The 22,826-nt window shown below is 38.3% G+C and overlaps 1 protein-coding gene and 1 long non-coding RNA gene across 3 annotated transcripts; both read left to right on the top strand.

Moving 5' to 3' along the window:
- Positions 1-7,470: 7,470 nt before the first annotated feature.
- LOC122028559 lies at positions 7,471-12,441 on the top strand. 2 transcript variants are annotated; one of them, XR_006124858.1, is made up of 3 exons: positions 7,471-7,778; positions 7,861-8,159; positions 12,145-12,441. It is a non-coding gene; the product is annotated as an uncharacterized LOC122028559 (long non-coding RNA). The 2 variants fall into 2 exon arrangements; XR_006124859.1 differs by adding an exon at positions 8,412-8,475 and having other exon boundaries at positions 7,471-8,159.
- A 6,675-nt stretch (positions 12,442-19,116) lies between these two features.
- On the top strand, positions 19,117-19,699 carry LOC122030444 (FCS-Like Zinc finger 15-like). Its single transcript, XM_042589644.1, has 2 exons — positions 19,117-19,336; positions 19,422-19,699. The coding sequence occupies exons 1-2, from the start codon at positions 19,155-19,157 to the stop codon at positions 19,597-19,599; spliced, it is 360 nt and encodes a 119-aa protein (XP_042445578.1). The 5' UTR covers positions 19,117-19,154; the 3' UTR covers positions 19,600-19,699.
- The last annotated feature ends 3,127 nt before the right edge of the window (positions 19,700-22,826 follow it).

The raw sequence follows: 22,826 nt of genomic DNA, 5'->3' as shown, positions 1-22,826 counted from the left end.
GGTAAGAAGTATAATGATTTTCACTTCTCTACCAGACTCTTTGTGAGGCGAAGCACTCAAAACTGTAGTTTACCTACTCAATAGAGTTTCTAGTAAGGTAATAACTAAAACCCCATTCAAAATGTGGATGGGTAGAAAGTCTAGTATTAGGCATTTATGCATCTAGGATTGACTAGTTGAAGCTAAGCTTTACAAGTCTAATAAAAGGAAACTGAGCTCAAGAACTATTAGTTGTAATTTTGTAGGTAACTTTGAGAAGTCAAGAGGGTATAAATTGTATAATCCCTCTAATAGATCCTTTTTAAAATAAGAAACACTAAGTTCATTGAGGACAGTGGGAGTGATAAAGTCAGAGAAGTATCTTTTGATGAATGTGTTGGCAATCCTCCTGTGGTCACTACTAGTACAATCAGTAGTGGTGTGATTATCATACCGCATACTATGGTTATCGCACATCCAGTGAGTGTAGTGAATTAAGATATTTCCATGACAAATCCAATATAATTAGAGGAGCCTGCCATTGAAATTGAAGTATTGTCTCATATTGATGAGCAAGTACCTCAACCACCTCAAAAACAAGTGTCTTTAAGATGATCCACAAGGAAATGGAGAACTACTAATTCTCGTGATTATATTTATCTCCAAGAGCATGATTTTGATATAGAAAGTGATCCTAGATCTTTCTAAGAAGTCAAACAATGCTCTAATCCTAAAAGGTAGATTAACGCTATGCAAGAAGAGTTGAAGTCTATGACAGACAATGATGTTTGGGAATTTGTCAAATTGCCTGAAGGTAAAAAGTCCATTTGTTGTAAATGGATAATTAAAATCAAGCGATATTCAAGGAGCAATGTCAACAATTATAAGGATACTCTTGTTGCCAAGGGATTTACTCAAAAAGAAGACATTAATTACAAAGAGACTTTCTCACCTGTGTCGACGAAAGACTCCCTTAGGGTAATCATGACACTAGTAGCTCATTATGATTTGGAGCTACATCAAATAGACGTAAATACTGCATTCCTCAATAGAGACATAAAAGAGTCTAAATATATAGTGCAACTAGAGAACTTTGAGTCTAAGGACTTAAAGCACCTAGTATGTAGATTAAAGAAGCTCATTTATGACTTAAAATAGACGTTCTATCAGTGGTATCAAAAATTTGATCAAGTGGTTATCTCATATGATTTTAAAGAAAACCCCGTTGATCAGTGCATATATGTCAAGTTCAGTAGAGGTAAGTTTATTATACTTATTTTGTACATGAATGACATATTACTTATGAGCAGTAATAAGGGTTTGCTGTATTAAACCAAGTCATTTCTATTTGATAATTTTAAAATGAAAGATCTTGGAGAAGCATCCTTTGTTTTAGGCATACAGATTTATCGTGATCGTTCAAGAGACATTCTTGGACTTTTACAATAGATCTATATTGAAAAGGTGCTTATAAGGTGTGTTATGCAGAACTATATGTAGGACCGTTGGGCCGGCTAGAAGGGGGTTGAATAGCCCTGTAAAAAAAATAAAAGCAACCATTCTCGAACTCTTAAACTAACACTTGTATAAAATTAGCTAAGCAGAAATACAAGAAGGAAACGAGGCACCGTGTTTGACTTGGTTACAACCGGGGAGGTTGTTAATCCAAGAAAAGTGATCGCACTAAAAACTCCTTCGGGGGGAGAAGTCTCTTACACCAGTGAAAGCACAAAAACAGAAGCTAAACTAGAACAGTGAGCGCACAAGTGTTTGGAATGCTAATTACTGAGTTAATTCATAGCTTCTGGACCAAGACTATATTTATAGCCTTGATCAGTGCGCCTGGAAGGGTTCCGGGCACCCTGGGGGGATAAAATTTATCCCCCAATGTTCAGATCAAGTCAAAGCTCGATCCGGTCAAAAACTCAGGTCCGGGCGCCCGGAAGAGTTTCGGGCGCCCCGGAGGGGTCCGGGCACCCTGGACCCCAAAAGTCAACTTTGGTTGACTTTTTCGTCCGGGACCTCTACTTCGCTTCAGTCCTGCCTCGGTCCGGGTCTTCCGCTTCGGATCTGCTTACTTGGGTGATCTCTGCCATTCGTAATAGGATTCACCCGAACTCAACTTCCGGTCTTCTCGAGCAGGCTTCCCTCCGACTTCTCGTCCCTCGGAATCGCTGTGTGTTTCCTTCTCGTCCGCCGGCATACTCATCCGCAGTCTTCATCCCTCGGACGCACCGCGTGCCGTCCTTCTCGCTAGCCGGCTTTCGTCCCTCGGAACCACCGCACGCTTCCTTCTCGTCCACCGGGGTACTCTTTCGCAGCACCTCGTCCCTCGGACTGCCGTCCTTCTCACTAGCTGCGTCTTCCGCTCGACTACCTGTGTTCCTAAGCTCCTGCACACTTAGACACAAGGTTAGAAACAAACATGACCTAACCTAACTTGTTGATCACACCAAAACAACCTTGGGGTTCCAACAATCTCCCCCTTTTTGGTGTGATCAACCCAAGTTAAGCTAGGGTTAAAATAGACATTAAATAACATTAAGTAAATTAACTTAATTTGCAATTTAAGTGTAAAAAGATAGAAAAGATAAAATCAAATTAAATCTATCTACCTCCCCCTAGACTTATACTTTCTCTTCTCCCCCTTTGATCACAAAAAAAATGGGGTTCCAAGAAAAACAATCTAAGGGTTAAAGATTTAGTAAATTTGAAAAAATATTTAAAAGAAATTCATAAGAACAATTTTAAGTTTTTGCAAGAATTATTTTGAGAAATATTTCTAAAAAAAAATTTAAGTAAAGTTTTTTAAAAAATCTGACTTAGGAAAAAAATTTCTAAGTAATTTGAGCATAAATTTCTAATTTCAGAAAATCTTTTAAGAAAGAATGATTTTTGAGAATTTTTTAAGCACATTTTAAAACAAATGACTTAGTCAATTAAAAATTTCTATGTAAGTAGATTTCTAAATTGAAATAAAATGTTTTGAATAACTCTTTTTAAAGCACTAATTAATTCTTGTATTAATGCTTCATTAGTAAGTTAATTAAACATTTATTTCAATTATTTTGGCTTCCAGGTCGTGGCGAGGCACTAGGCCTTCTTGGTTATTGGAGCAATAACCACTTCCTTAGACAAAGTCTCATAAAGAAATTCTTTGTTTAATTTTCTCACTTAAAGCGCTAATTTTAATTTTAAAATTTAGTTTAAGCATGATTTAGGAACCCAATATAAGTTCCAACCTACTGGATTAACTAAAACGTTTTTAGGAACATATTTTCTTGAAATGTTCCTAATTTGTCCAGGGTGATATTTAAAGTACCAATTTAAATTATTAAATCTTCTAACATTGGTTTTAGATGAACATGCATAGTTTCTCAAGTTATCTACTTGAATTTTCAAATCATCATTTTCAAGTTTCAATTTTTCATTTGCTAGTTTTAATTTATCTAATTCTTCTAAGGGACAAGACTTAGCTAGAATTACTTTTAAATTTTTATTTTCACTTTCTAATTTGTAGCAATCTTTTGTTAAAAGTTTAACGAACTTAAACATTTTATCGGGAGGAAGAGATCGTACCTGACTTACCTTGTCGATCTCGTTGTCCGTTTCTCCCCCTGAGCTGCTGCTTTCTTCCGACGTGTCTCCCCCTTCATCGATGCTCTCAATGCTCATTTCGGAAGAGCTTGAATCACAGTCGTCGTCTTGATGACTCGCCATCAGTGCGAGTCCGGAGAAAGCTTCGACTTCCGATTCGGACGATGTATCGTCCCACGTCGCCTTTAGGGCCTTTCACTTTTGGATAGGCTTCTTACCCTTCTCCTAGTCCTTGTTCTTCAGCTTGGGGCAGTTGTCCTTGACGTGCCCTTCTTCGTCGCAGTGGTAGCAGCGGATCGTTCTTCTCCTCTTTCCCTGCGGATGGTTAGTAGATCTGGATTTACAAAGTTTCTTGAATCTTCTTACCATCATTACCATTTCCTCGTCGTCGAGAGAGGATTCCGATTTTGGTTCGTCTTTCGAGGCTTTGAGGGAGACGTTGTTTTTAGGCTCCTTCATTCCTGCACATCTTGACTCATGCACTTCAAATGTTGAAAAGAATTCTTCTAATGAAATCTTTTCTAAATCTTTAGAAATGTAAAATGCATCTACTAATGATGCTCATTTGGTATTTCTAGGAAAGGAATTTAAAGCGTACCAGAGCGAATCTCGGTTACTTACCTTTTCTCCGAGATTCGAAAGTCCGATGATAATTTCTTTTATTCTCGAGTGCAGATGCGCGACTGACTTGTCTTCCCCAAGTCACAGGCTGGTGAGCTGATTGCGAAGCAGATCTCTTCTAGCGAGCTTGGCTTCAGACGTTCCTTCGTGTAGCTCGAGGAACTTCTCCCAAAGTTCCTTTGCAGAGTTGTATTTACCAATCCTGTTGACTTCTTGAGGCGGAAGAACACTTAGCAGATGGTACTCTGCTTTGTCGTTCGCCACGAAGTCGACCTGCTCCTTTTTTGTCCATTTATCTATTTCCTTGTCCTCTGGAGCTTGAAAGCCAAGTTTCATTGTTAAAAATAATTCAATATCTGTTGTAAGAAATACCTGCATATGTTTTTCCAAGTGGCAAAATCCCCTTCGAATTTCGACGGGTGAATGCTTGGTCCGGCCATCTCGTTGCTTCGTTCGGCGGTTAGTCCTCTTGAAGCGCCTTGGCTCTGATACCACTTATAGGACCATTGGGCCGGCTAGAAGGGGGGGGGTTGAATAGCCCTGTAAAAAAAATAAAAGCAACCCTTCTCGAACTTTTAAACTAACACTTGTATAAAATTAGCTAAGCAGAAATACAAGAAAGAAACGAGGCACCGTGTTTGACTTGGTTACAACCGGGGAGGTTGTTAATCCAAGGAAAATGATCGCACTAAAAACTCCTTCGAGCGGAGAAGCCTCATACACCAGTGAAAGCACAAAGACAGAAGCTAAACTAGAACAGTGAGTGCACAAGTGTTTGGAATGCTAATTACTGAGTTAATTCATAGCTTCTGGACCAAGGCTATATTTATAGCCTTGGTCAGGGCGCTTGGAAGGGTTCCGGGCCCCCTGGGGGATAAAATTTATCCCACAATGTTCAGATCGAGTCAAAGCTCGATCCGGTCAAAAACTCAAGTCCGGGCGCCCCGGTCAACTCCGGGTGCCCTGGACCCCAAAAGTCAACTTTGGTTGACTTTTTCATCCGGGACCTCTGCTTCGCTTCAGTCCAGCCTCGGTCCGGGTCTTCTGCTCCAGATCCGCTTACTTGGGTGATCTCTGCCATCCGGAATAGGGCTCACCCGAACCCAACTTCCGGTCTTCTCAAGCAGGCTTCCTTCCGGCTTCTCGTCCCTCAGAATCGCTGCATGTTTCCTTCTCGTCCGTCGGCGTACTCATCCGCAGTCTTCGTCCCTCGGACGCACCGCGTGCCGTCCTTCTCGCTAGCTGCGTCTCTTGCTCCCCGAGCAATCTTCCGCTCCGGCTTTCGTCCCTCAGAACCACCGCACGCTTCCTTCTCGTCCACCGGGGTACTCTTCCGCAGCACCTCGTCCCTCGGACTACCGTCCTTCTCGCTAGCTGCGTCTTCCTCTCGACTACCTGTGTTCCTAAGCTCCTGCACACTTAGACACAAGGTTAGAAACAAACAGGACCTAACTTAACATGTTGATCACACCAAAACAACCTTGGGGTTCCAACACTATATACCTGGTGACATACATGTGTCAAGAGGTGACAAGTTCAGCTTATAGCAGTATCTATAACTTGAACTTGAAATAAAGAAGATGGAACAATTCTCATATGCATCAGTAGTGGTAAGTCTCATGTATGCACAAGTTTGTACTCGACCAAATATAGCATTTATATTGGGGGCGTTAGGTAGATATGTTAGTAATCCAAGATCGTCACACTGGAAAGTGGTAAAGAGAGTGATGCAGTATTTTCAAAGAACTAAAGGATATATGCTCACGTATTGGAGATCAGATCACTTGGAGATGATTAGATATTCAGATTTCAATTTTGCTGGATGCTTGGATAGTAGGAGGTCCACTTCAAGCTATATCTTCATGCTTACTAGAGGGGCTATATCTTGGAAGAGCATCAAGCAGATGCTAATAGCCACTTCTATTATGGAGGCAGAGTTAGTAGCATACTATGAAGCATTTAATCACGAGATTTGGTTACGAAACTTCATCACATTATTACAGATCGTTGATGTCATTCACTGACCATTGAGGATCTATTGTAATAATAAAGTCGCGGAACTTTATACTAAGAATAATCATAGTTTGTCAAAGTACAAACACATCGACATCAAATTTCTAGTGGTTAAAGAAAGAGTTTAGACTTGTCAGATTATGGTAGAGCACATCAACACATATTCCATGTTGGTTGATCTACTCACCAAAGGCTTAGTGCCTAAGGTGTTTCATGCGTATGTTATGGATATGAGAGTCCTTCATATGGAAGAAAAACTTATCTTGTGAGAATTTGCATTTATTTATTGCTTTATATTTGATAATAAAGATAAATATTTTATTTTAATTATTGTACATACTTAAAGTTCAAAGCATTAATAAGAATGTATATGTTTGTTTAACACTTTGACTGTGATATCATCATTTACTACTGCTGTTAACATTTGATGTTTGTAAATATGATACAGATTCCTTTTGGAATCATAAAGTTGATCATGATTTGCTATTACAGTTTAGCATAAAATATTTTGTAAATATGATCTGACCTCTTTTGAGGTCATTTTAGGACCAGTTGAAAATTAACATGTACTGATCATATTTCATGTAATTTTCACTCTACACATCTACATCTTGATCTATGTCATTAATGATATTGGTATTGTGATTATTGTTAGGACTTGTTACGATCATATACAGTAGCTATGACATCTTTAGTCATATACTAATAAAGTTAATGAACCAATCGTTTATAGGGGTATTCTGTACTTATAAAATTTAATATCAACTAAAATTTTACTTGTATTTCATATACAACTCACAAGTAGCCAAAGTGGGAGATTGTTGGTTATTATCTTTAATTTTGGTGGACTTAATTGTAAGTTGTACATATGAGAACATATTGAACCCATTAATGTGATATAACTTAGGCTTTTTGGGTTTCGATTATTAGATGTAGACCTTGTATGCATGGAATATATAGTCTCGTATCTATTATCATCTATGGACTAATAATAAATGTAAAATACTATCACAAAATAATAATAGTATAATAATGTTTAATGGATGAATAACCTTAACGAAGTTTTTAGAAATTTTTAAAAAATTTATGAAAATTTTTCGGAGCTCGTATGACGTATTTTGAGGGGATGAATTTATAGGCTTGGGAAAAGCCTGTTTGGAGTATCCAAAAATGGGAGTTGATTGAGAAATAAACTTAGGTTTGATTTGCCTAAACCTAAGTTCAAGTTATAAATACCTAATCTCCTGTTCTCCTACCCGATCCCTTTCTCACACCGTCCCTATTCTCCTCATCTTCTCCGCCGACCTTCTCTTCTTTTCCTCGCGCCCCTCTCCACCCGATCTCTCTCTTTCGGGCACGAAGCCATTTCCCTTCTCCTCTGCTCGTCGAAGCTCGATCCATCGCCGACTAACAACCAAGAGCTCCACGCCTGCCTCAGCACCCGATCGCGCCAGCGCCGTCCAACATGTCACTAGCCGAGTCTCCGATCTCCTCTACTCCTTACCTAGGGTCTCACCTGTAGTTTTCCTCTCCGAAATGTCACTCCGTGCAAGTTTATCTTCGGTCAGGTGAGGAGATTTGAGCTCTAGTTTCGCCGGAGTTGAATCACGGGTTCTAGCGCTCAATCTTGGTTGAAAATTGGTGTTCCAGACGGCTATCTCATCCTCCCGAGCCCTAAAGCTGAGTTTCTTTCGTCGAGTCTTCGCCATTCGATGTGGTTTCTGGCATTGAGGTAGGATAGGGTAAGATATTTTGGTTTTTGGGTGTATAGCTGTGGAGATCTGGGGTTTGATGTCGGTATGGGATGTTATGCTAACTGGGGGTTATTCCTGGTAGTAACTCTTTGTAATAGCCTCGGCCATGAACCTCCAGCAACAGATACCACCAGCAAGCATTCCCAACAGCTTCCCTTTCTGGCTATGAATCAACAGGAAAGGTATTGTGGTAGGGTAAGTTGTTGCGAATTGGATTTTTATTTTAGCTTAACCCGAACTAATGCTAATATGGTTAGAGATAGCTAATCATGTGGTTTCGGAACGATTGAGGGTAAATGTTGGATTTAATCTAGGCTTTGGGTTGGGTCCGATTTATTTAGTTAACCAAGATCAATGAATGAATTATAGTTTCTTGGTTTAATTGGAATTTTGATTTAGTTATTGGATATACACGAGAGTGGATTAATTATATGCATGTTGTTACAGGACCTTGATTTACAACAACCCCCTTGACGTGGGGTTACTTTAGCACACGCTATATTTGAGGCAGGTACCTTTGACTTATCTTCTTTTGATATGGTCATTATGATAAGCATAGTGTTGGTTGCTACTCGGAAAGCCTAATGGTTCCACTGTACAAAAATTTTGTACAAAGGTCTGAACCTTTTCCTAGCTACCATGTGTTCTTTTAAATTAAACTTGGATCGCCTGTGGAACTTAACACGTTTGATCCAAAGTTTAATTTATTTGTTCTTTTAGGTTTAGACTTGGATCTCCTGCGGAACTTAACACTTTCGATCCAAATTACCTAGGTTATTAATTCTATTAAATATTAATTTCCAAAATTGGCTTCCAATACTGACGTGGCGAGGCACATGGCCTTCTTGGATATGGGAGCAACCACCACCGACTAGACAAAGCCTTTTAAGGAAAGCTAATATTTAATTTCCTTAAATAACTTTAGGTCAACCAAAAAAAACAATCAAATCACAAGGAAAAAGAAAAACAAAAGAACATAACATCGAAAATAAATTAGAAGTACTAGAATCGCATGCCTCTTGTATTTGGTATTTTTACAAATAAATAAAACTAGCATGATGCGGAAAAACATTACTAGTTATACCTTTCTTTTGAAGACAAAGACCTCTTGATCTTCTACCGTATTCCTCTTCTAACCTCGGACGTTGTGTGGACAACGATCTTCCGAGATGAGAACCACCTTTCCACCTTCCTTCTTTCTTCTAGATTTCGGCCACAATAAATTTCTTCAAGGATGAAGAATTTCGGCCACCACCAATGCTCCAAGGGATGCTAGAGACGAGGCTTGCTTTCTCTTCTTCTTCTCCTTCCTTGATCCGGCCACAAACAAGAGCTCCACCAAGAAGATAGGTTTCGGCCAACAAGAGGAGAGGAGAGAAATAGGGCCGGCCACCAAAACTAAGGAAGAGAGGGAGGAAAAGAATAGAGGTTGTTCACCCATGAAGGCTCCTCTACCTCCTCTTTTATAATCCTTGGTTTTGGCAAATAAGAAAATTTTAATAAAAACTTCCTTAATTCCTTTACCATGAAAAGAAAAAATTTATTTAATTAAAAATACTTTTTCTTCTCATTATTATAATGGCCGGCCACACCAAATCTCCAAGCAAATAAAAATTTTAAACACAAATTAAAACTTCCTTATTTGCTTCCGAAAATTTTATAAAAAATTTCTCCAATAATTTTTATCCCTTCATGATTGGTTAATAAAAAGGAAATTTTATAAATTAAATATTTCTTTAAACATGTGGATAATTTCCGGAAAGTTATCTCTAAAATTTAAAATCTCCTTTCAATCTACAAATAAGGAAAGATATCAAATCTTTTCTTAATTTTTGTAGAAACTAATAAAAGAGAATTATTAATTTTTTAAACTTTTAAATCATGAACATGGTTAAAAGGAAAGTTTTTACCAAAATTAAAATCAACCTTTTAATCTACAAATACGGAAAGAGATTTAGCTCTTCTCTTAATTTTTTGTAGAATCTTATAAAAGGAAAGATTTAAATTTTTAAACTCTCTTTTAAATCATGTTATCCACATAAGAAAATTTTAAAAAATAAAAATCCTTTTATTTTAATTTGGGCCGGCCACACCAAGCTTGAACCCAAGCTAGGGTCGGCCACCTTGAAGCATCCATGAACCAAACTTTGGCCGACCCTTGCTTGGTCTCCAAGCTAGCTTGGCCGGCCCCTATGGGATGGGTAAGAAGGTGGGTATAGGTGGGTATAGTACTCTATAATTAAGAGGCTACGATAGGGACCGAGAGGAGGAATTGGTTTTGGTCTCCCGATAAAATTAAGCATCCCGTGTTCGCCCCGAACACACAACTTAATTTTATCAGTAATAATTCATTCCACTAGAGAACTATTATTGAACTACCGCACCAATCCCAAATTACATTTTGAGCTCCTTCTTATTATGAGTGTGTTAGTCTCTCTGTGTTTAAGATAACAAATATCCACTAATTAAGTAAGTTACTGACAACTCACTTAATTAATATCTAGCTCCAAGAGTAGTACCACTCAACTTCATCGTCATGTCGGACTAAGTCCACATGCAGGGTTTAACATGACAATCCTTATGAGCTCCTCTTGGGGACATTCTCAACCTAGATCACTAGGACACAGTTTCCTTCTATAATCAACAACACACACTATAAGTGATATCATTTCCCAACTTATCGGGCTTATTGATTTATCGAACTAAATCTCGCCCATTGATAAATTAAAGAAATAAATATCAAATATATGTGTTTGTTATTATATTAGGATTAAGAGCACACACTTCCATAATAACTGAGGTTTTTGTTCCTTCATAAAGTCAGTATAAAAGGAACGACCTCAAATGGTCCTACTCAATACACTCTAAGTGTACTAGTGTAATTATATAGTTAAGATAAACTAATATCTAATTACACTACGACCTTCCAATGGTTTGTTCCTTTCCATCTTGGTCGTGAGCTATTGTTTATAATTTATAAGGAACCGATAACATAATCTTCTGTGTGTGACACCACACACCATGTTATCTACAATATAAATTAATTGAGCAACTACATTTATCGTAAATGTAGATATTTGACCAATGTGATTCTTATTTCTAGATAAATGTTTATACCAAAAGCTAGGCTTTTAGTATACATCCTAACACATAGTATGTTATAGTTAGTAGTAATTGTTATGTTTATGTCTGCCTTGGTATGTCACTACTTAATACCTGAGGTATGCCTTTATTTTATCTTATATGTGTTTAGGCCTAGATCATCGTGATTCTTACCTTATGTACTTATGTTCATAGAAATAGTGACATACAATGCATTACTGGTACAGGACTAGCTACTAGTTATACCTAACATGTGTACCTAGACATTATGATACCTAGTTTATTGTTATGGTTTTCATTGTTTTTTTTGGTACATATTATATGGAGGCACATATTGTCAGGTGTTACATGTTTTAGTGTCATGCACCATCTTGCATGATTATATGCTGAGTGATTGTCGACTCCTTTATAGTTGAGCACATCACTAGTTACAAGATCTGCACACACAACTACTCATGAGTTAGTGGTACATCAAGCAAGGTGTGTGCAGTTGCTCTATTAGGGCTCCGCTCAGCCACTCATGAGTAGTGGTAACGCAGCGTTGTAGCGGACATGGATCCCTCCTCTTGACTATGACACAAGGAGATGAGAGCTTCAGCTCCCCATGTAGTTGAGGTAGCAGGATAGGTGTACTCTGATAACATCCTGTCTACTCGGTCACTCAGGAGTAGTGATGGCAGAGTACACAGTTGTCATGGCCCTACCCACTCGATCTCATCATCACGATAACGGTGGCTGATTGACGTCAGGGATGACCATATCATTTGCACCATATGCATGAATTGCATTTATTTGTGTGTAATTGCTACATTTTGATGACTGCATATGATTGACATGCATACAGGAGATATTATGTATTTTGCCTTATGATCTTGCATCTGTTTGTATGGTTCACACTCTTATGTCAGGATAGGAGGTCTTAGTGAGTATAGTTTTTTCCGTTGTTCAGTTTTCTTTACCTATTATTGATCAGGAGACTGTACTGCATGATAATTATTGATAGTTATATTACTATGCATGTCTGCTAGATATCCGCTGAGTTCATTAAACTCACTCTGTTGATTTATTCCTATTTCAGGTTGAAGTCGTCAGGAGGTTCCAGCTGCTAGTCCCCTCTCTATGTCGGGATGATTTCTATTTTTGATCTTTTGTTTCCTTGCTATGTGATCTACAGACTCGTGATATGTAGTCTTGCGTTTGTGGATTTAATATCGAGTTTTAGGGTATGCTACCCACATTTTTCCTCTGCAAATGTTTTTCTTGGGGGTTGTGATTTTTCTCGTTATAGTGGAGTAGGTTGTATATATCTGCGATGTTTTAATCTCATTTCACTTCTTTTCGTATTATGTTGTCAGTCGAAGGTTGTCTTTATTAAATTACGTGGAATGTTTTATTTATTTTATGATATATGTTCCGGTCGTGTTGGCTGAGGATTGTGAGACCCTGAGGATTATGTATTTCAGGATTCAGATTGTTACCGGTACAGGGAAGATGCTACCAGATTTTCGCCGGCTGGGACTCCCCTGGGGGTGTGACAATAAATGCCTACTATATATAGGATTGGTTCCCAAGGGTTTAGAAAATCATCTTGACTTAGTTTCTTATTCCCATTGACAAAAAATTTTACGGCGCCGTCATCCCTAAGACCCTTGGAAGATCCTCCCCGTTTACTTCCGCTTTTTCTTTCTTAGAATCTTATAGATGACGCTAAAGGATAAAGATATGACTCTTCAATCAAGTTCTTTGTCATTATGTTTATATATTTATTTTCTTATGTCATATTTAATTGATGAAATTAGATCTTTTTATTTTTATATTTTTTATATGTGACTTCTTTATGTTTTAAAATTTATGCGGCTTATTTTTTCTTGTACCTATTATATTAACCGGAGGTCTTAGTCCTCTGTAAGAGTTCAGAGGGAAGGGGGTTTAAGTACACTCTATTGTTTTTTTCTTACGATTTTGGTGCAGAGGGGGCAAGCTTCAGTCTACAGACACATGCAAGATCCTGAATGTTCCCAAGTTTTGATTCCAATCATGGCCAGGCATATCAACATCTAACAACTTAAATTTATTAAGATAAATGGCATAGTTCTTATGAAATTCAAGTCTACCATGTTTTTTATATTGTGTGTGTGTGCGGGATTTTTTTTTTTTTTTTTTTTTTTTGCTAAGTATGGGCTATGGAGAACTGCAGAGAAACTACTCGCATCCTGCTCCTCATCATGATGTGTTTGCTCCACTAAGATTGGTTTCATGTCCCTTGGTTAGGTTCAAACAAAGTAATCAGTTTCAAATCTGACCCAAAAAAAAGTTTCTACTGACTACTGTTCATCCGAATTCCTCCATATATATTGAACATTTTCTCCAACCATCCGAGTCATACGACTATAAAATAGAGACATCGGGCCAACTATACGACAAATAACTTCCCTAAAGACAGCAGATCTTCCAAAGCCAGATCATGTTCCACAGAAGAAATCAATCCAGCTAGAAGAGGAGAGATGGTCATGGCTTGTGCATGGGAGTGCACTGTAACAAACAGAGAGCACCATGACCGCACCAATGAGGTCCACCTACTCATTCTAACTTTATGCCCACAGCTGGGGTGTAATAATTAAAGGAATCTCAGTACCACTTTTTCCTCCTTAACGGAAACAAAGGTTGAACTGCTACCAAATAAAAAGAGGGAAAGTAGACCTAGGTTGGGACGTCTCACCTTATGATATTTGGCTTACACTACCAGCAGATTAATTGCACTTCTTTTAGGGAGGTGTGGCTACAGCACTTCTTTTATGGAGGTGTGGCTACAGCACTTATTTAATTAGGCCAAATAAAAAGCAGGTTCTACTATGACATCTTTTTTCCTATAGAATAAAACTACAGTAGTCAATATTGAAGCAACCTCAAAGATGGGTACCATTGTTTTTATCCCGTCTGAAAATTGAATAGGCCAGTGAAGTGGTTGAGATATTGTCAAAGGAGAGACTTGGAGTTGGGAGCAGTAGACTTGGAGCTGGGAGCTACAAATCTACGTATATCATAGACAGAGTCAATAGAAATATTAGAGTGAGAACCAGAGAGGAGGACTCTATTGCAGACACTCTAATGCTCAAGTCAGAATAGTAGCCGAGCGAAATGGAGAAGAAGATGAACAGTAGAATAATAGAACAATAGAATTTGAGTGTCTTTGGATGCGTTTGTATATCTGGCCAACTAAGAGCACCCCTTTTTATACCGCCTCTCATAACCTTCGTAATAATGAAGCAATAGAGAATGGATCGGGTGATGAAATATGTACAGCAGTCCTCCTTTAGGCAAAGGAAGGTCCAATTGCATGCATATGCCATAATAAGATAATATTCTCTTGTAAGTAGTTGTTATTTTTTGACAAATTGTTACAATTTCCTGACAATATTATCTCCTAGAGGAGATCCAACCGGCTTTGGATTTGGAAGGATGTATGTTGAGAGACTTGAACAGGAGAAGTGGAGAGCTAAGCCCGGTATGTCGGCCGGCTCTAGGACCCGACCGGTTGTATGCCGAAAGACTTGCACAGGAGAAGTGGGGAGCTGAGTCCCGTATGCCCAACCGACACTAAGGACCAACTGGCTGTATGTTAAGAGACTTACACAGGAGAAGTGAGAAGTTGAGTCCCGAATTTTCGGCCGTCTATAGGACCCGACCGACTGTATGTTGAGAGACTTGCACAAGAAAGTATGGAGCTGAGCCCCATATGCTTGGTCGGCTCTAGGGCTGATCGGGTTTATGCTGAGAACCTTACATTGGAGAAGTGGAGAGCTAGGCCCTATAAGTCCAACCGGCTCGGTGGCCACTCGGGTTTATGCTAGAAGCCCTACTTCTGAGAGGTGGTTAGTCCGGATGCGTATACCCAGACTTTGATTACTACCTTACCTTGACTATGACCGCCACATCAACTTGACTATTGACTCCAGCTTACCTTTGAGGTCACTCATAACATGCCGTATCATAAGCCTCCCCTTCAAGTCTAGTGGAAGGAGGCGCAAATCCAATTGACTAGACAACCTATCTCAAAGGTTGAATCGCTCTCGACCACAAAGTTTAGACCGTTGGACCCATTGCATAACATGCATTTGAACGAGTAGTTGTGGCAAGATCGAGCGAGCGACAGTAATGGTGCCGCAAGCAAGTGGTGAAAACGATGTTGAGCGAGCAGCGATACGTGAGGAATGTCAAGAGAGTGATGATATGTAAATACCGAGCAGGCGACAATATGTAAATGCTAAGCGGATGGTTATATGTAAGGAATATCGAGCGGGGCGACGATATGTAAGTGTCGAATGGCAGCGATATGTAAGGAATGTCAAGCGGGCAGCGATATGTGAGTGTCGAGCGGGCGGTATTATGTGAGGAATATCGAGCGGGCGGTGATATATAAGTATCGAGTGAGCGGCGATATATAAGTGCCAAGTAGGCGGAGATATGAGAGGAATGTCGAGCGGGCGGCAATATGTAAGTGCCGAGTGGACGGCGATATGTGAGTGTTGAACAGGTGGCGATATGTAAGGGTCGAGCGAGTGCAATTTGTTGATGAGTGTCGATCAACTTGGAGCCCTGCCCAAGTGTGTTGATTTTGGGGGTCATGCCCAAGTGAATTAGCGCTAGGAGTCATGCCCAAGTAAATAATTCGCGTGAGCCATGCACACTTATAACTCGGTTGGGTGACATGAGAATCTGTGACATAGGTGCGAGAGCAGACTCACTTATAACTCGGCTAAATGGCTTGAGAGTCTGGGACATAGGCGTTAGAGCATGCTCACTTATAACTCACAATTACTACAAGGATCTGGATTTTCATAAGTCAGAATTTGTTGACTAAGAATTGTTGATTGATACTGATAAAGCTTTTAAACACAGTTGATTAAACTGCTGAATGATTGTTTGAAGTTTAGCTAATTTTGATAGGAATTTCTTATTACTGCTCGACCACTGTCACTTTCATTTCCATGGATAATTTGACGATGCTTATTTTGACTATAATGAGAATCCAGTTGACCATTGATTTGAAATTTGCCTTTTTATAAGCCTAGCAGCCATTTAGAAATACCGGCCTTGTGGCTATTTGGAGATACTAGTTGTGTGACCATTTAGAAATACTGACCGAGTGACCATTTAGAAATATCGGTTGAGTGGCCATTTTGAAATGCCGACAGTGTGGATATTTGGAGATACTGGTAGTGTGGCCATTTGGAGAAGAGTCTCCTACCTGATAAGTATTGGATAGAGTTTAAATTTAAATTCTAAAATTCAAGTTTCAGACTTATCTATAGAGATGACTCAGATAATCTCAAGTTACCAAGTAGGATGAATGAGCTGCTTGGGACAATTGAACTGTCATTTGAAGCTTGGATGGATCTGCTCAGGTTTAAATTTAATTCCATCTTTGATGGGGACTGTTGATTGGATCAAATTGTACTATGCTTTGAAATATTTATCTCGATTCCCAAATATTCATGAAATCAGGGAGAGGCCAAGAAATTCCAGTCCACCAATTTGCACTGTAGCGGCGATGCATTTGTCAAAGTCCTCCGTAGTCATGGTGATATTGATTGTACCGGCTGCGTCTATCTTTACATTCTAGAAGAGGCTAAGTTCTCAGACGGCGTTAAATTTGATCTCGTCCGGAAGCTGAGTAGATAGAGGGGCTAGTGAGGTGCCTGGGATGTTGTCGGAGGAGAGACTTTAAGCTGGGAACTACAAATTTGGAGCTGAGAACTACGAACCTGCGCATACCACATACAGAGCCAATGGAAAAGTTAGAGAGAGAACTAGAGAGGGGATCCTTGACGCAGACACTCTGACGCTCAAGTTAGAATAGTAACCGAATGAAATGGAGAAGAAGATAAACTATAAAATAATAGAACAATGGATTTGAGTGCCTTTGGATGTGTTCGCATATCTAGCCGCTGGAGATGCCCCCTATTTTATACCTCCTCTCATAACCTCCGTAATAATGAGGTGACAGAGAATGTTTGGTGTCAGAATATGTCGGGTGATGGAGTATATATAATAGTCCTCCTCGAAGTAAAGTTCAATTGCATGTTTATACCATAATAAGGGAATATTCTCTGGTGAGTAACTGTTATTCTTTGACAAGTTGTTATGATTACTTAATAATGCTATCTCCTAAAGCAGATCTAACCGACTCTGGGTCCGGAAGGATGAATGCTGAGAGATTTACACAAGAGAAGTGGGGAGCTAAGCTTCATATGTCCGACCGGCTCTAGGGCCTGACCGGTTGTATGTTGAGGGACTTGCACAGAAGAAGTGGGGAGATGAGCCCCGTATGTCCGACTGACTCTAAGGTCCGACCAGCTGTATGCTGAGAGACTTGCACAGGAGAAGTGGGGAGCTGAGCCTTGTATGCCCGGTCGGCTATAAGGCCTGACCGATTGTATGTTGAGAGACTTGCACATGAAAGTGGGGAGTTGAGCCCCATATGCCCAGCCGACTCTAGAGTCGACCGAGTTTATGCTGAGAACTTACATTGAAGAAGTGGAGAACTTGATCGTGTAAGTTCGACCGGCTCTGTAGTCACCCGGGTTTATATTGGAACCCTGCTTCTAAGAGGTGGTTAATTTGGATACATATATCCAGACTTTAATTATTATCTTACCTTGACTTTGACTATCACATCAATATGACTATCAACCCTACCTTACCTTTTGGGCCACTCATAACACACTTAATGAGCTTTGAAAGAGAGAAGAATGTAGGAAGGGTGCACACAACAAAGTCATTAGCAGCTAGCATTTTACAGGACAGATGATCAGTAGTGATCAGTAAGGGCTAAATTAGGTTCCACTGATGCAAGAATCCTTTAGTCCTATTTGATTCCACTTCTGCTGCAACTCCACTTTTTGTCCAAGTTTTAATCTCTGAAAATTACTTGAAGCTAATTAAATAGTGGCCATGTACTGATTAGCATAGTGTAAATTCTTTGTGTTCATCAATAATGTCAAGAGTGAATTCTGATCGTTGGTTTCATCAGATAAAGCATTTATTATGAAATTCAAGTAAAAAAAATATCATATAACAGGAGTAATGAGTTAATAACCAAGGGAAAGAAATAATGTCTGGTTAATAGAGGATTATTTGATTGGGCACAAGAGCCTAAATTCCTAGGACAAGAAAACTGCAATAATATGTCTGGATTTAGTTTTGATTTAGCCAAACATAAAAGATTTGGAGTAGCATAAAATCTAGGCGTGTGTCTACCTCAGAAATGGTATCGCTGAGACTTTAATACAGAAATATCTTAAACTGCATTTGATGCACCAGTCTCATAATGCAGAATCAATCGCAGGCATCATTTCAGAAAAGAAAAAACCACCTGTGTTATTGTTCAAAGCTCAATCTTTCAGCACTGAACAAGTGCGCATCTAAATCCTTGCTTTATTTAATTGCATCAATTATTTTTTAATGTAAAAGGGATACTTCAGAGGTTGCATCATCCACAGTGAGGTGAAAGAACTGTCTAGTTCACTGACCCAGGTTTTTGAGCAAAGCCAATGGATAAAAACAAAATCCAACCTGGCTACATGTAATCAGAAAAAAAAAAGTTAGATGTAGATAGATGGAACAGAACTAAAACTATGGAAACATGCTCTTCAGAAGTGGAAGCTTCTGATTCAATGCAAGCAATGCAATGCTGGAAAAGTAAATTGCTAACGGGAAAATTCTTGAAAACTACTTGATCTGCAATCCCTAGTCTGTAGTGACCTCCAAATCTCATTGTCGCAAGGTGCAAGATATCAATTTCCATTTTGGAAAACAAGATTCCTATAAAGAAAAGGCCTCTCTCTCTCTCTATCTCTCTGTCTGATCAGGGCAGTGGATATACTTCCTCTCACAATGAAGACTAGCCAACAAGAACCCAAATCGACCACTCCACTCATCCATTGTTCCCCAATCCCCATCAATGTTTCAATCCCTTAATCTGCTCCTGCAGTTCATCACACACTACCTACTCTCTTTAATACCCTCACTCTTTCATCTTCGCTCAGGAAAGGAGAGAGGCATTGGCATAAGTAATTAACTAATAAGATGGCCGGATTAAGCGTTCTCTTGGAAACAAAAAATAGCCTGCCAAACTACGCAAAGATCATATGCAAAACCTCGCTCGTGAAGAACTCCGCTTCTTCTCCCTTATGCGCCAGCCCTTTCCTGGAAAATTGCTACATGTGCCAGGAGAAGCTGCAGCAAGGGAAGGATATCTACATGTACAAGTGAGTGAACAACCCTTCCTTCTTTGATGGATGCCTCAAAATATCATCTTTGATCTCTCTTAGCATTTCTCTCGGCTGCTTGTAGAGGGGATCGAGCATTCTGCAGCGAGGAGTGCCGGCGCCGGCAGATATTTATGGACGAGGAGAGCGTGAGGAGGGACCAGTGCTCCATCTCCGCTGCGACGGCTGCCGCGGAGACCCTCCGGCCGAGGAGGATGGCCAGGAAAGGAGAGGTCACCTTGGTCGCCCGGCTTGCGCGCTGACGGGAATATTTTGTTTTACCAAACTGCCCTTATCCCCATACTGTTAAGCCTCTGCGGTGCCAGACCTGGCTCATGCATTTTTTTTAATTGCAAATTTAGAACTAAAATAAAAAAAAAACAATTAGTGTTAAGTTTATTATCTAAATGGTAAGCCAAACTCAAATTTATTTAATAAAATTATTAATTAAAATTAAGTTGAATTTAAAATGAATTAAATTATTAAAATAATTATTTATCTTAGATTTTTTTAGGAACTTGAGTTTCATTTAAATTTAATTTAAAGTTTGATTTATTTAAATATTATTAAACTTTCAATTTAAATTTATTTAATTATTTAAAATTTTTATTTTTTTTAAGATTAGTTATTGAAGTTCATAATTTAAGTGTATTTATTTATAATGTTGATAAAAATTTATTGATAAACATGATTTATAAATTTTATTTGTAAATTTTATTCACAAATAATTTACTATCTTTGTTTATAAATATTAATAAACTTAACACATATATATTGACCTTGTATATATATTAATAAATATAAATAAATTCTTAACGAATAATTTTTTTTATAATGAACGATTGATCTAAGAAAATTGGGATGAGAGCTTTTTAATTTATTTTAATGATTGATGTGAAATTTTAATAGACCAAATTGATCATCTTTAAAATTAATTGATGTAAATTAGATATACGATGTCAACTAAAAACTATTATAAACAAATTCTTATAAAATTAAATATCAAACTTCCTCATGAACTTTTAATTCATCCAACCAATCAAGATAGATTTCCTTGTACAGAATTTGTTCTTAGTTCTTGTTTACCGCCAAGGAATTTTATGCACCATCTAATATCTCTTCTTTTTTTTTAAAAAACATGTTTTTTTTGGGAGAAAATCGAATAAGATATTCCCACACTAAAAAAGTTGCTTGCTTTATATAGTTCAGTGCCCAATTTAGAATACATATCACAAAATAGATGGTAATTAGTGAGTCATTTGCCTGATCTCATGGATAAAATCATACCAAACTGTCCCTTTAGAATGACTCTTTATATCTTATGAAAGAAGATCAATTATAAAAATTTATTCAGTCTTAATCTAACAATCTTTCAACACAGGAAAATGAAATAATCCGAAATAATATTTATATCTATTAAAAATCATGATAAATCTTACCCGAATATTATCATTTTGCCTTATCAAACCAGAAGAGGGATACGGATTGTGGCTCACTGTACATATCCATCAGCAGCCGAACTTTTCGTGTTTCGCATAATTATTAGTGTAGTTGAACCGTGGGTTTGGCCTTCTTGTAGATACAACCACAGGAAAACTTTTACTAGCCAATTTTTTGAAAAAATAGTCTAGACAAATGTAATTTAACAGTAATGATCAATATTATAGATTTTATTTAGAATTAACGCATTAGCTAACGGTTAATGGGTTTTTTTTGGGAGCATAAGTGCTAACTTAGAAAAAAATTGATGGTCCATCTTATCTGCTCGAGTTCCTCTTCTCCCTTTTTCTTTCGCTATGGTGGTGATGATGGTCTTCCAGTGAGTTCATTCCTAGAGCCATGTGAATCAAAACACGTCAGTTGAGGGCTGGCGTTATCCCTTCGACAGTCAAGTCAACATTATGTTAAAAAGGAGGAAAGCTTGCTTGTGCGAGGGAGCATTAAGAGATTGAAAAAGGAAAATAGAGAAAATTAGGCTCCGCTTGTGAGAAGAAAATCATATCTTCACCAACCTTTGTGGATCCTTATATAGTCGTGAGCCTTGGGAGGGTTAGGTGGACAACTACACGAGTGAGGCATCGTTCACGGGCCAACTACACAAGTAGGGATGAATCTATATATATATATATATATATATATATATATATATATATATATATATACGACAATTTCACCTAAATCTGATGGGTAATTCGACATCCGACCCGAATGGCGGATATGGAAAATTTTTTTATACTTGATTATAGTCAATGAGTATTCGAGTATGGGTATTTCGGGTATGTGTATGGAGACGGATATGGTAAAATCCTACCCAACCCTACTCGATATCGAGTATGGGTAGGATTTTACCACATCCGTCTCCATACCCATACCCGAAATACTCATACTCGAATACTCATTTATTATAATCAGGTATAAAAATTTCATTTTTTATTGAGAAAGAAAAAACCTTAGCCCACTTTTCGTCTTAGAAAAAAAAGACTTACTTTGTCTCTTTATCGGGTCATCAACATGTATCTCATCTTTTTTAATACGGGAAATGTTCACCCGATCGAAGGAGCGCGAGATGAGGAAGAGTTGATAAGTACATTGAAATATATATTTTTTTTTAAAAAAATGAGAATGATAGGGAGTAATAGGATAATGGGTAGGATATGCATACCCAAAACTCTGACGAATATGGGGATGAGTATGAAAATTAAATACCCGATGGATATGAGGATATGTATAGGTATAGATATAATAAATGGGGATGAGTACGGAGGATATAAAATCCTACCCATTGTCATCCTTATATATATATATATATATATAACAAAAATTTAAATATAATTATAAAATTTAAATAATTTTTTTTTAATTGATGAAGACTACCGACAAAGAGAAAAAATAATTTCTTTTGATCCTAACATTCGATTGATTAATGGAGGGGGGTCTTTGGAGGATATTTTATTAATTCTAATTTATGTGTAAAATTTTTAAAACAAAAAGGTATTCTAGTAAATATTTAAAGGGGGGCACCCCCTCGCCCCTTAGTGGAGTCACCGCCATATACAAGTGAGTTGTTGCAGCAGGGGCAACAATCGCTTGTTTGTACTACTGGTGTTGTCTGCTCAGTAGCCTAAGGTCGTTTATCCAGTCTGAAATCAGAAAAGATGGTGTGCTGGCTAGGTGACATCGTGGTTGACCTGAGAAGACTCCAAGTAAGAGGGACCTAGTGTTGCGATCAAGTTTGAGTGTCAAAGAGGAGAGCTAGAAGAAAGAAAACGTAAGTGACTGGCCAGGGAGGGGTCCTTGGTGTAGGTACTCCGATGCTCAAGTCAGAAAAATGACGGAGGAAAAAAAATGAAGAATAGGGATGATGAACAGTGAACTCTGATAGTGAAGTTTACCTACGCCTATAGGTGGAGACCCCTTATATATTATTGTTTTCTCTCTATACGAATATCAATGCATTTTTAAAATAGGACCAACCAATCTGACATACCGC

This window comes from Zingiber officinale, chromosome 10B (genome assembly GCF_018446385.1).
Source record: "Zingiber officinale cultivar Zhangliang chromosome 10B, Zo_v1.1, whole genome shotgun sequence".
NCBI lineage: Eukaryota > Viridiplantae > Streptophyta > Magnoliopsida > Zingiberales > Zingiberaceae > Zingiber > Zingiber officinale.
Note: the sequence above shows the minus strand (reverse complement) of the source record. Positions and strands in the feature narration are given on the sequence as shown.

Coding starts and splice junctions, on each gene's coding strand:
- LOC122030444 (XM_042589644.1), top strand. CDS start 19,155: ATGGCCGGATTAAGCGTTCTCTTGGAAACAAAAAATAGCCTGCCAAAC. Junction 19,337..19,421: donor AAGGATATCTACATGTACAA/GTGAGTGAACAA, acceptor GGCTGCTTGTAG/AGGGGATCGAGCATTCTGCA.